At 37.6% G+C, this 14451-nt stretch overlaps 1 protein-coding gene across 2 annotated transcripts in view; it reads right to left on the reverse strand.

Annotated features, from left to right (window-relative positions):
* Positions 1–6054: 6054 nt before the first annotated feature.
* The window catches only part of DNAAF4 (dynein axonemal assembly factor 4), a 74198-nt gene continuing 65801 nt past the window's right edge, over positions 6055–14451 (reverse strand). Inside the window, exons 7-9 of one of the 2 annotated variants that reach the window (XM_067747639.1) lie at positions 9606–9759; positions 8088–8193; positions 6055–6541 (exon numbers count right to left, since the gene is read on the reverse strand). In XM_067747639.1, coding sequence (XP_067603740.1) covers positions 6432–6541; positions 8088–8193; positions 9606–9759 — 370 coding nt within the window. In that variant the 3' untranslated portion in view covers positions 6055–6431. The remainder of the gene's footprint in view (positions 6542–8087; positions 8194–9605; positions 9760–14451) is intronic. The other variant, XM_067747640.1, reaches the window with a different exon arrangement.

A 14451-nucleotide genomic window follows, 5' to 3' on the forward strand; every position in this document is an offset into this window, starting at 1 on the left:
CCAACCTTTTCCCCAGATGGTATGTGCAAAAGTCCTTTGCTTTTTTATTCTCCACATAGATGAGGTTTGTTGGAAAGAACCTGGCTTGCCAATGGCAAGTGGTCTCTCCTTGACCAAACTCTAAACATGCTCCTCTGAGCCACTTTTTCAACTAGGCCTCATCCTGTGTAAGCAGATGGGGTAGGGGTTCCCTGGAGAAAGAACTAGATATAGCTTCTTGACATAGAGAAGCCATTTTAGGCCTAAGCCATTTTGTGATCTAAGCCTGGCCACAATGCTTGCCTTTGAATAGGTCTCAGTAATAATGATCTTAAGGGAATAAAAGAACAAAGAACTCTTATCAGGCAAGAGAAGGAAGAATAGCAAAGATAACAAATCAGATAATAAAGACTCAGTTCATTTCAATGGTAAAGATTAGCCTGAAGCACTTTTTTGAGCTGTTCTGCAGAATTTAAACCCCCTCCAGGGCTCAAACACCAGATCTACTGGAAGCTAACCGATGTTGACCTTTTCTGACCCTCATAGCTTCAATCAAGCTTGGAACTCTGTCGACCTTTGCCCCAATGCTATGCAGAATTCTCTGCTCAAGCTCCTTCATAAATATGCATACACCAGCCAAGCCCCTTCATGAATATACATGTACCCTTAGCTTAAAACTTCCCTAATTTTGCTGTTCAAGGATACACGCCTTTGGGAAAGATCGCCCGTGTTCTCCCTACTTATTGCAAATAATAAATGGGTCCTTCTTTCGCTCTTTCCCTTGGTTGCGTCTTTTGGCTCGACATCACCAAGAGGTGAACCCAGCTTTTGGGTAACACTTGGGCCTTGTCCTTAAGAGCCTAGTTGTAACAAAACTCTTGTTAAAAAAAAAAAAAAAAAAAAAACTCTTGTTAAACCCTCTCCTTCAACTCCACGCAAGCCTGACTCTTAAGAAGTGCCCTCCTGGAGGAGCTCAACACAGGGTCACAGGGTCACTGGTGAAAGCAAAGGGGAGAGTAGAAACTGATCTGAGCTTAGGCTGAAACTTGAAACTGCTATGGATATGGAGGTCAGAAGGGAGCATGGGCATGAATCCTGAATGGTGGGGAAACTCGAAACCATCACAACCAAGAGGTGGGTTCCATGACACCCGCCCCTCAGGTGAGCAGCCCCGACTCCTTTGCCCCCATGAGGGAAGCCCCACTCACCTGACTTGTCCCCCTGGAGTGAAAAGAGGCCCCACTTTTGAGTGTTGTGTGTCAATAACAGTGTTGTGTCACCGGTGGTCATGTTGATTAGTTGAAGAGAATAAGACTTAAAAAACAAAAAAAATCTTGTTAAATCGGTTTAACCACAATCCCACCATCAACATCTGATCACCTTCAATATCTAACCAAATTCCTCATCTCTCACCATCTCCCAGGTGATATCTGATCAAAATGGCCTGCCTTCAGCAGGAATCCTGTTAGGTTAGTTTAGCCAGAATCTCCCTACCCCTGATGTTTCCACTCAGTAATTTTCTATCCACTGACAAGCCACCCCCTTCCCCACTTCCCCCCAACCCCACTATTGCTCCTTGGCTATAAATCATCACCTGTCCATTCTGTAGTAGGAACTGAACCCAGTTCTATACTGAGTGCTCTTTTCTCCTATTGTAATAGTTTCTGTAATACTTGTTTTTACTGCTGTAACTACTGTCCAGCTCTATCTAGTATTTTGTGATACTAGGAAACTGGAACAGGATATGTTTACTTAAATACATGTGTTTACTTTCCATTTAACTATTAGACAGCATTTATCTATTAGGAGTAATACTTTTACCTCTGTCAGTAAAGAGCTAAAATGTATAAAAGCAAAGTTATCCCAAACCTGGTCTGGGACAAACCTTTTTTTGCTTGATGTCATTCTCCTTCTGGAAAGAAAGGAGGAAATGAGCATCCCTGACAAAATGCTTAAGCACGTTTAATGAGATAGAGACACATTTTGTGAAACTAGTTACTTACCCACCCTAGCTGACTCTCACGCAATTGTCAGTCAAGAGGCAAGTGGCATGTAAGGAAATACTCTTTTTAAAAATCTAGTCTAGGACTTCCCTGGTGGTGCAGTGGTTAAGAATCCGCCTGCCAATGCAGGGGACGTGGGTTCGAGCCCTGGTCTGGGAAGACTCCACATGCTGTGGAGCAACTAAGCCTGAGCACCACAACTACTGAGCCTGCGCACCACAACTACTGAAGCCTGTGCGCCTAGAGCCCATGCTCCACAACAAGAGAAGCCACCGCAATGAGAAAACTGCGCACTGCAACGAAGAGTAGCCCCTGCTCACCGCAACTAGAGAAAAGCCCACGCGCAGCAACAAAGACCCAATGCAGCCATAAATAAATAAATAAATATTTTAAATAATAAATAACTAAAGTAAAAATCTAATCTAACAATAATCTAATTATTTCCTATTCCTATTTCCTATTATTTCTGTTAAAGAGAAAAATCACAGGCCCAAAATGGCAGCACTTGTGTTAAAAGCCCATGATTTAATACCTAACCTAACTGCAGTTTTGACCTTTCCCAGAAATGTAATCTTAATCAATCAGTTTGGAATTTGCTGGTCAGCACCAAGAGGTAATCTGTCACTTGGGCCCTTTCCAACTCCCGCCAACCCCCTAAAGGAAGAAGAAGCAATCTGCCTGACAAAACCTTTCCCAGCAAAAAGATGTCTTAGCCTAAAAATAATCCATTATTTTTTTTCATCAATAGCTCCCTTGTGCCCCACCCTTCTTTCTATAAAAACCTTCCCTTTTGTACAACCCTTCGGAGGGCGCTTCTAGTTCCTAGATATGATACTGCTTAAATTATGAATCACTGAATAAGGCCAATTAGGTCTTCAGACTTTGAACTCTGTTTTTTAACATTTCCTATTTCTATAAAGGATCAATTGCAAAATGGACTAACTAGCAGTTTTTCCTTTGCATGCAAAATTGTGATATAGCTTTGATATTTATTACCAACTTAGCGGAAAAGTTTTCTTTAATTAATGTGTACACTGTGTATTTATGTAATAAGCAGTTATGGTAGGGGGTCCTCAGAGAAAGAGATCCAGGCATGGTTTTCTTGACATAAGAGAAGCCATTTTAGGCCTAAGCCATTTTGTGATCTAAGCCTGGCCACAATGCTTGCCCTCAGTAATAATAATCTTAAGGGAACAAAAGAACAAAGTACTCTTATCAGGCAAGAGAAGGAACAACAACAAAGACAACAAATCAGATAAGAAAGACTTCCCAGATCTGTTTCAATGGTAAAGATTAGCCTGAAGCACTTTCTTGAGCTGTTCTGAAGAATTTAACCCCCCTCTAGGGCTCAACCACCATTATCTACTGGAAGCTAAGGGATGATGATGTTGACCTTTTCTGACCTTCATGACTTCAATCAACTGAAGCTTGGAACTCTGTTGACCTTTGCCCAATTCCATGCAGAATTCTCTGCTCAAGCTCTTTCATGAATATGCATGGACCCTTAGCTTAAAACTTCCCCAAGTTTGCTGTTCTGGGAGACACTGCCTCAGGAAAGATCCCCAGTGTTCTCCTTACTTGCTGCAAGTAATAAATCCTTCCTTCTTTGGCTTGGTCATGTCAAAGGACTACCATGACAATTTTTTCTTTTAATAATTTTATTCATAGGCTTTAATGATCACACTATTATTTGGGAAACATGTTTTTATCATAAATGAAATGGGAATGTCTATATCTATATTTTAACTCTATCACTACTTCAGTCTAAGACAGAAGTCCCTTAATAGAAGATTGCTCAAAAAAAAGGTCAAGTGAATACAAATGAGTGTCTGTTGCTTTTAAACCAAGACTTAGAGGATAGGGTCAAAAAGAATAAATAACTACTTAAGACTCCCTTCTTCTACCTCCTCCAAAAATAGATTCTTTTGCTCTTATGGTAGCTATTGGGGCCAGTTTTTGTTTTCTGACTGAGATAGTAATAGGAATGAGACAGGAGGGAAGGGGGCAGGGCACAACCTTTAAAAGAATGACACAGCCATTGAGGATGCAGGAAAAAAACTAGTTAGAACCAACTAGGTCCAAGATGGCAGAAGATTCAACTTCCAGTAGCCCTTGCGCCTCAGTACACGCTCACTGTAATATCAATACATTAGCTAAATGATACATCCACAGGCACCATGACAGCTCCAAGGCTGACCATAAAAGGCCAAAAAGTGGGCTGTGGAAATCCCTGCCCCTTGTCCAAGATAGTAGGAATAATCCTCCCACCTATGAAATTACCCAGCCGTAAAAACGATCCCCCCCACACCTCAGCACCACTCTTGCCTTTTGAGACGGACCACATTCTGACTATGGAATGTGTATCTCTCTAAACAAACCTGCTTTCGCTTTACTATGGCTCACTCTTGAATTCTTTCCTGCGTGAAGCCAAGGACCCTCACTCGGCGGCCTGTCCCAGGGACTCACCCAAGACCTGGGACATACTCGTGTGCCCCATTTTTCCTGCAACAGGAAGAGCATGAGGAAAGACTAGTTTGGTTAAAGTATTTTGAATGTCAAACTGGTATGTGTCAAACAGAAGAACCACCTCTATTTTAGTTACATTTATTTTTAAAAATAAAAGCAAACCAGGGGAACTCCCCTGGTGGCACAGTGGTTGAGAGTCCGCCTGCCAACGCAGGGGACATGCATTTGAGCCCTGGTCCAGGAAGATCCCACATGCCGCGGAGCAACTAAGCCCGTGCACCACAAATACTGAGCCTGTGTTCTAGAGCCTGTGAGCCACAAGTACTAAGCCCGAGTGCCACAACTACTGAAGCCCGTGTGCCTAGAGCCCGTGCTTGGCAAAGGAGAGGCTACCGCGATGAAAAGCCCATGCACCACAACAAAGAGTAGCCCCTGCTCACTGCAGCAACAAAGACCCAACACAGCCATAAATTAATTAATTAATTAAAACAAAAAAACCAAACAAGGGTTGATTACAAGAAAAAAGCAATCCTGTCTCACCAGAAGGTCTGATAACTGGGCAGAACTGCTATAGAATTTATCAAGAGTTGCTTTATAGAAGTAAAAATTTCAAGGTTGCTGAACTAGGATACTCTTACATATTCAAAAAAGTACTGCATTTTTTCTTTAAGAAAGAGGCTGTTTTATGATCCACTTGAATGACACCTGATGAACAAATACTATAAAACTTACTCCAAAAAATTTTGTTTTGTTTTCCTAAAAATCCTCTACATATAATCACAGAGAAATGTGACAACTATTGGATGCAAAAGGAAAGCTGTACTGGTTTTGCTTAATGCTTGCATCATCACAGAGATACAACACAAGTGGTGGTGCAATCCAGTGTCAGTATCATAATACTCGAAGTTAACATTTTCACCTTTGCTTCCTTTTTTTTTTTTAATAAATTTATTTATTTTTGGCTGTGTTAGGACTTTGTTGCTGCGAACGGGCTTTCTCTAGCTGCAGCGAGCAAGGGCTACTCTTCGTTGCGGTGTGTGGGCTTCTCATTGCGGTGGCTTCTCTTGTTGCGGAGCATAGACTCTAGGCGCACAGGCTTCAGTAGGTGTGGCACGCAGGCTCAGTAGTTGTGGCTCTCGGGCTCTAGAGTGCAAGCTCAGTGGTTGTGGTGCGTGAGCTTAGTTGCTCTGCGACATGTGGGATCTTCCCGGACCAGGGCTCGAACCCATGTCCCCTGCATTGGCAGGCGGATTCTTAACCACTGGGCCACCAAGGAAGTCCCTGCTGCCTTCTTTTGTTTTTTTCCTGATGTACTTGAAGGTACTAGAAAAAATCTCACTAGAAAATTTATCATCACCAGATAGTGTTATGAAATATGATCGACACTTTGGCAAACACTTCCCACAACTAAAGTTGAAGATAAGGTTTCCCAAACAGTTGTTTTACTAGGGTAAACTGGTCTAACCTCAAACAACAGGTAGCAGAGCAGTATTTTTTTAAAAGAAGGTCCTGTGCATTTGGAAACTAAGTCAAAACATCAGTATTGATTATACCAAGCCCAATCATTCAGACAATTAAATAGAGTAGTATATAATACAAACAAAAATACTTTATAAATACAATCTTTTATTTTAAACTTCTCTTTGTTAAAAATGAATCAGTAAGCATCCTGGTAATCACACCAACAAATATTTTGTTAGTTATAAGGGCAAGCTGAATTGAGTAACAAAAAAATACAATTATGTTGTAATATGAAACAAATAATTAAAATAGATTATTCTTACTTTGACTTACTTATTCAAAAACCACTGAAATCAAACATTTCATTTTCTACAGATTTATAATATTCTGCCCTGTACAGAACTAAAGAGAAAGTGATTCTGTATAATCAGCCATAATATGCACAGATTCCTAATGCCTCCAGTTATTTTTGTAAAACTTAGAACAATACCTAGTACAATACCTAGTTGCTTCTAGTAGTCATTAAGATTTTAGTTGTGTTCCTTGAATTATATTCCGAATCTTCTCAGCATCATTTTGTACAATTTTGTTGGATGGATCAATCTTAAGGGCAGCTTCATAATCCTGTAGGCCTATATTTATATAGCAATGATGATGAATAAAATATTTTATAAATACTTGTGTTATCTAAACAATATTTTTTAAAAATAAAAAGAATCATTAAATCCATGGTTCAGCACAAGCAACGGGTTTTAGTCAGATTCCCATTTTCACATACATGGTCTCTAAGAGACTGAAGAAATTTTTCAGTAATTTCAGAAATAATTATGATTTCATTCAAGATTCAGTAAGAAGCAGTTTTTTTAAACTGAAATACAAATAAGCTAACAGCTTAAATTCATTAAAGCATGAATAGACTCAAAACTCATATATCAAAAGGACATTTTTATCACCTCAATGAAAAAGTAATAAATGCCATCTTCTTTCAGAATTCTAGATTTTAAAAAATAATTTTGGTAGACTCAATCCATACTTTATATAATTTATAGACTATAGTTTGTGCTCTCTTTTTTTCTCCTAATTATCCTATCTACAAAATTTCTTTGAGGAAAATTGGTTAAAAAGGAAAGCATTGTGGACTGGTTGTTAAAAATATATAACTGGATCTAAATCTTTAACAAAAATATCAGTGAGAAGAATTTCTAAGGAAACTTGACTTCCAGGTGCTATTGATTTGCCATGCCACTTCAGGCAAATCACTTAATGTCTCTAAGTCTCCATTTTCTCATCTTTAAAATGAAAGGAGGGTCCTTTTAGCTCAAAAAAGTCTAGGATGCTGCAATTCCTAAAGAATGCTTACAGTGTTTCATTCCTGTCTTGATCATTTTTATCCTCATGAAGCTGAATAAGACTCTTAAAAAAAAGGATAGGCATATAAACCTAATTTGGATGCTTTGGTTGGAAAAACCTAAAAATGGCAGAAACAAGCTTACAAACAAGTCAGAAATAATAAAACTTTATAAGCTAAAGCCAATTCCCTGGCAAGACATCATCAGGAATAGGCCTTTAGGCCTTGAATAAAGGGAAACTGAACGGGAATCTGGGTAGGGAAGTATGGGAAGAAGAGCACTGAAGATAAAACTCGGGGGCAATATGAGTAACTGCAAATAGTCCTTAATTACATTAAAAATGAAAAACAATAAAAATTAAATAAATATGGCTTCCATACACATGAGACTGAATTACAAACCTTAGTACGGTCTCACAAAAATAAGCAATTGATCATACATTGTGGTAGATCAGTTATTTCTGAGCTTATGAATGTATGTATGTATGTATGTATGTATGTATGTAGTGTCTGTGTGTCTGACCAAAGAAGCTCATTTTAAAATTTCCATTATATCTTAAGTGACTCATTTATCACACATCTTTCCACAAAAAAACTTGTCTGATACTACAGCATCTCCCTAGACCTAGGGAGATGTTTATATCTTGTGTTAATTCCCTTCTACAACAATGATTTATTAAAATATTTCAAATCATCTTTTGTTTTCTCAGAAATTGCAAAGAATAAATTAAATGCTAAAAGTGTAAAATAATGGAGTCATCTTGAATAATGGCAATGACGTTTTTTTTAGAGTATAACTTGGAACTTAAAACATTTCTGTCATTTCTTACCTTCTACATACAATTCTAGTTGACAGAATGCTGTTCCACGTCGTACGTGTGCCTTGATTCTTGCATTAGCATTGTCTGCAACAGGTGGTGTCAATAATTCTAGTGCCTTACAAAAAGAAAAAAAAATAGGGAAAAATATAATTTCCTAATTTAAACTTGAGCAAAACATGATAAAACTCAACTTTAAAACAAGCCTCAAGCCCTCACCCACCTAAATTTTTGGCTTAACTAGGACAGGAATTTATCAAATACATACATTTATGTTGAACAATTTTAGGACTTGTTCAATTGTTCCTATATGAGATTCATACCCTTGCCCCCAAACTTATGATTTAGTTTATCATTTGAAACCTCTACAGCTTTACCTTTACTAGCAGGGATGATTAAATAGCATTAATTTAATTAATGCTATTAATTATAGTATTATATATACTATATATAATGCTTTTATATTTAAATTTGGTGATTCCATTTATTCATTCATTCAATAAATATTTGTTTGTGCCCGAAATTATGCTACTAAAAGGAAAACTGGATCACAAAAATATTGTCACATCTTCAATAGCTTAATGAGATCAAAATATGAGGACTAGGGCTTCCCTGGTGGCACAGTGGTTGAGAGTCTGCCTGCTGATGCAGGTGACACGGGTTCGTGCCCCGGTCCGGGAAGATCCCACATGCCGCGGAGTGGCTGGGCCTGTGAGCCATGGCCGCTGGGCCTGCCCGTCCAGAGCCTGTGCTCTGCAGGAGAGGCCACAACAGTGAGAGGCCCGCGTACCGCAAAAAAAAAAAAAAAATAGGAGGACGTGATTGTTTCCTCCATATCCTCAATCTCAAGGAGACACATAAAAGATTTTGCATGTGATTTCCCTTAAAACAAGTTACTTTGATATGGGGGGGGGGGGAAGAGAAAAAACTAGAAGTTTAAGATAATGACATGATATTCATAATGGAAATTAGAATATACTAAGTTACTCTGAAAATGGAAAAATAATCATGGAGATATCCTTTTACTGTGCAAGCGGTAGTGACACCAAGTGTTCTTCTATCTCGCATCAAGTCTGCAAAACTTTAATAAGAAAAAAGGTGAGCACAAACTGACAACCATTTACTAATTTCCTTCTGAACTTCAACTGATACACCAGGGCAATTGATAGGGGATCTCTAATCTAATTTGAAGTCTCAAGAAACACTAGTTCCTTGTCCATTAAAAAAAAAAAAATTCTTTTGGGGGGGAATTCCCTGGGGGTCCATTGGTTAGGACTCTGTGCTTCCAATGCAGGGGACACAGGTTCGATCCCTAGTTGGGGAACTAAGATCCTGCAAGCCACGTGGCATGGACAAAATAAAAAAAAAGAATTTTTTTTTTCAGTAAAAAGATGTAAAAAGCAAGATTCTTAAAAGATTGCAACTCACTTATTCAAATTTAACTGACAAAAGATAAGGGCATCATTTAAACCAATAAATAGGAGCTTAACAATTTTAAAGCACCATATATAAATAAATAGATACACATACCTTAGAAGAATCTTCTATGGCCTTGTGTAAGTTTTTCAGTTTTAGATGGCAAGCAGCCCGATTCAAATACAGTAGTGGAATCTTATTATTTAGTCTTATGGCTAAGTTGTACGCATTAATAGCTGCCAAATAGTTTTCTGTTGCAAACAATTTGCTAATGAGACGAAAACATAAAAGAAAAGCAATGTAACACTAAAAGAGAAACACAGAAATAATATCTAATGATATTTGGCACAGGGGATGGATGGCTTCCTTTCTTTCCATTCCTTGTAAAATGGACATTGCGGGTGGCACTAAGCCCACCTATCCTCCATACATCAGCATGTAATCTGAACGGGCCTGACCTCACCTCCACCTCCAAGGGTAGCCAATCAACAGCTTAAGCCAACAGGCATATTTCCATCCACCCTGCTACAATGATTGACAAAGGGATGGATTTATGACCTAAACTGGTCTATTGAGAATGAAGCCTGTGATTTTATTACCAAAGTTGGAGAACGAAAAATTGGGAAAACTCCCCCTGCTGGACACAAATGAAGAAAGCATATAAGCCCAAATTGTTGCTGACCATCTTTCATACTGTGGGAGGAGCTAGCACTAGAATAAAGTTGATACTATTGAATTATGAAAAGGATAAAAAGGCAGTTAAGCTGTTGGATCAAGCTTTACCCGAAATGTAACACACCTTTAGCTTTTTAGTTATATAAGCCAATAAATTCCTTTAAACATTAAGTCAGTTTAAATTGGGTTTCTCAGTTACTTGCAAAACAAAAGCATCCTAATAAATACACTCTTTCAGTTCAAACCTTCCAAAATTCTCTTCAAATAAAGAGATGTACATAATTAAAGGATGTATTTAAAACATAAAGCGTCTTGTTTGTTTTTCATGTACAGTTCCTGGTATTTCGAAAAATGCATAAACCAAGGAAAATAGAAAATACTTTGCCAAATATAAAAGTGCCATAAAAACAACACTTTGTACATTGTATTCATTTCCAGTCGATTGTACTCTACACTTTACAATTCTAGAATAATAAACACGATGACTTCAAAAGTAGACCCATAAAAGGAGACAGCAAATCATGAATAAAAGGTAAAATGACACCACTGTGACATTTAACCTAAGCCTGACTCAAGTTTAAAATAATTTCCTCAAACTAGAAAAGCTAATTCTGTGGGAACAGTTTACCTTTCTGAAATGTCTCATTTCAGCTAGGATGTTTCTGACTGCAAGGAACAGAAGCTCAACTCAAACTGGTTTAAACAAGGAAGGAAATAGATCGCCTCACATTAAACAAGTTCAGAGGGAAAGGCTCCATGCCCAATATGATCAGCAGAACAAGGATCTTATCAAGGCCTGTTTCCTTCCATTTCTCCACCCTACTGGACTCAGCAGCTACTTCATCCTGGAGCTGGTTTTCCTCATGCATAGTTCAAGGTGCCACATTCAGGCACAATATTCATTAGAAGAAAATGGGACAGTATTTTCTGGTATATGCTCCTTGAGAGCAAGAAAACCTTGCCCAGAAATCTCCCAGTTCACTTCCTTTCCCATCTCACTGACCAAAAATATCTACCCTTAAAAAATATTTTGCCTTAAAAAAACCAACCAGTTTCTCCTGTTCTCAATCCTTCTACCCATTCTCTCTCTCTCTCTCTCTCCAGTTTCACTCCTCAATGCTATATACTGCTGTTTGGGAACGTTTAAAAAAATTCAACAATATGACCATCTGTCCATGTTAATAAATATAGAGATATACTTTTTTTACAGAGATTTTTACAGACCACTCTCTCATTTGTGCAAGGATTTCTAAAACCAGTCTCCTCCTACTGAGAGACACTTAGGTGTTTTGTTTCCCGATACTTAGCTTTTATAAACAATATTATAATACACATTACTGCACATATACATAAAACACACACACACACCAGCAGTGTAATGAAAGTAATCCTGATTTGTTGCAGTCAATCAGAATTTATAGCTGAACTTGAGACAGGGTCCCCACCCTAAGTCACACAGGCAAGGTCTACACACCTAAACAAAATAGGGACTCCGCCAACAAGGATAAAAGGAGATGATAAATGTTGACTAGATAACCTATTGTGTCTACTACAAACCTTCTTTTTAAATTAATTTAATTTTAAAATTTACCACTTTAACCATTTTTAAGTGTACAGCTTAGTGGCATTAAATGCATACACACTTTACACACTTTTGTACAACCATCAGCACCATCCATATCTAGAACTTTTTCATCTTCCCAAAATGAAACTCTACACCTATTGAACAATAACTCCCCATTCCCTCCTACCTTCGACAACCACCATTCTTTTTCTGTCGCTGTGAGTCTGACTACTCTAGGTACCTCATATAAGTGGAGTCATATAAGGACAATATTTGTCCTTTTGTGCCTAGCTTATTTTACTTAGCATAATGTCTTCAAGGTTCATCATGTTGTAGCACGTGACAATATTTTCTTCCTTTCTAAGGTTGAATAATAGTCTCCTGTATGGATAAATCACATTTGTTTATTCATTTATCCATCAATAGACCCTTGGGTTGCTTTCACCTTTTGGCTATTGTGAATAATGCTGCTATAAACATGGGTATACAAATATCTGTTTGTGTCCCTGCTTTCAATACTTTTGTGTGTGTATCTAGACAGAACTGCTGGATCATATGGGAATTCTTTTTATTTTGGTCATGCTGCACAGCATGCAGGATCTTAGTTCCCTAACCAGGGTTTGAACCCGTGCCCCCTGCAATGGAAGCACGGAATCCTAACCACTGGACTGCCAGGGAATTCCCTCATATGGTAAGCCTATTTTTAACTTTTTGAGGAGCCTCCATACTGTTTTCTCTACTGTGCACCACCATTTTACATTCCCACCAACAGTGTTCAAGGGTTCCAATTTTTCTACAACCTCACCAACACTTGTTATTTTCTGTTTTTTTTGTTGTTGTTTGTTTTTTTAATAATAGCCATCCTTCTGTGTGTGAAGTATTATCTCATTGTGCTTTTCATTTGCATTTTCTGAATGATTAGTGATGTTCGACATCTTTCCACGTGCTTATTAGCCATGTGCATATCTTTGAAGAAAGGTCTATTTAAGTCCTTTGCACATTTTTTAATCAGGCTGTTTATTTTTTGCTGTTGAGTTGCAGAAGTTCTTTATATGTACTCTGATATTAACCCTTTTCAGAAATATGATTTGCAAATATTTTCTCTATTCCATGGGTTGTCTTTTCACTCTGTTGACAGTGTCTTTGATGCACAAAAGGTTTTAATTTTGACGCATTCCAAAATAACCATTTTTTCTTTTGTTGCCTGTGCTTTTGATGTTACATCCAAGAAATATGGCCAAATCCAATGTCATGAAGAATCCTATGTTTTCCCCTAAGAGTTTTATAGTTTTAGCTCTTATGTTTAGGTGTTTGATCCATTTTGAGTTAATTTTTGTATATGGTGTTAGGTAAGGGTTCAAATTCATTCTTTGGAATAAAGGCTGAAAATGAAATGAAAACTGGATATCCAGTTTTTCCAACACCATTTGTTGAAAAACAACATCCTTTCTCCATTAAATATTCTTAGCACCCTTGTTGAAAATCATTTGACCATATGATTTTCATATGTGAAGGTTGTTTCTGGGCTATGTATTCCATCGGGCTATATCTATATAAACCTTATATTAATACATTTATTTGGAGCTCCATTTTTCATCTTTAATATAAGTTTACAGTTTTATAATGTAACAGTTTTAACAGAAAAATTCTCCCAGATTCTAAGGGAAGAACAGCTTACAATGAGCAGTATTAAAAGAACCAGTGTAGCATGTAGGAAACAAACCAGTGTAGCATGTAGGAGGGAAAAGTGGGGAGAGGGATAAACTGGGAGATTGGGATTGACATATACACACTACTATATATAAAACAGATAACTAATAAGGTCCTACTGTATAACATAGGGAACTCTACTCAACACGCTGTAATGATCTATATGGGAAAAGAATCTAAAAAAGAGTGCATATATATATATATGTATAACAGATTCACTTTGCTGTACACCTGAAACTAACACAACATTATAAATCAACTATACGCCAATAAAAATTTAAAAAAATAAGAGCCACTGTAGGAGCCATAATAGCAAGAAATATGAAGTATTAAACATTTTTAATGTTTACATATATATTAAAATATAAATCCAAATGAACATTATATTCTTTAAACTTCAATACCAGTACAAACATCCAATAAAGCATAATTTGCTTTATGGCTTTCAGAATGGTTCTGAACTCAGAAACAGCTGAATTTCAAAAGGAAAGAGAAAAAAAATTAAACCTGTCTTAAGGGCAGTAGCCTTTGAACACCAAATTTAAACAGAGAAGCTAATAACCAGTAAGTCTCGCCTGATGGCTCCAAATAAAGCAATGCCAATGAAAAGAATTATGCAAAAGTACTCATTCAAAACATATTGAGTCCTTATGGTACTGACTATACAGAAAGAACAAAAGAGACGTGGAGAATTGCAAACACTCCTGTCATTTTTATGACGATTGATTGGTTTGACTTTGTAAAGAAGGAAACATTCTGATTGGCAATGGCCAAAAGGGCCAAACATTTTGAGCAACAGTTCAGCACAGGAGAAGCTACAAGAAGCAGGAGTGATAAGAAAGAAGCAATGTGGAGGGAAGTAAAGAAAGGGGCAGAAAAGAGTTAAGAGAAGTCAAAAGCAGTGGGGCTTACATTGATACTAGGTATAAAATAGATAACAAATGAGAACATACTGTATAGCACAGGGAACTCTACTTAATGCACTGTGGTGACCTAAATGGGAAGGAAATC

The sequence above is a fragment of the Pseudorca crassidens genome, chromosome 1, assembly GCF_039906515.1.
Source record: "Pseudorca crassidens isolate mPseCra1 chromosome 1, mPseCra1.hap1, whole genome shotgun sequence".
NCBI classification, from domain to species: domain Eukaryota; kingdom Metazoa; phylum Chordata; class Mammalia; order Artiodactyla; family Delphinidae; genus Pseudorca; species Pseudorca crassidens.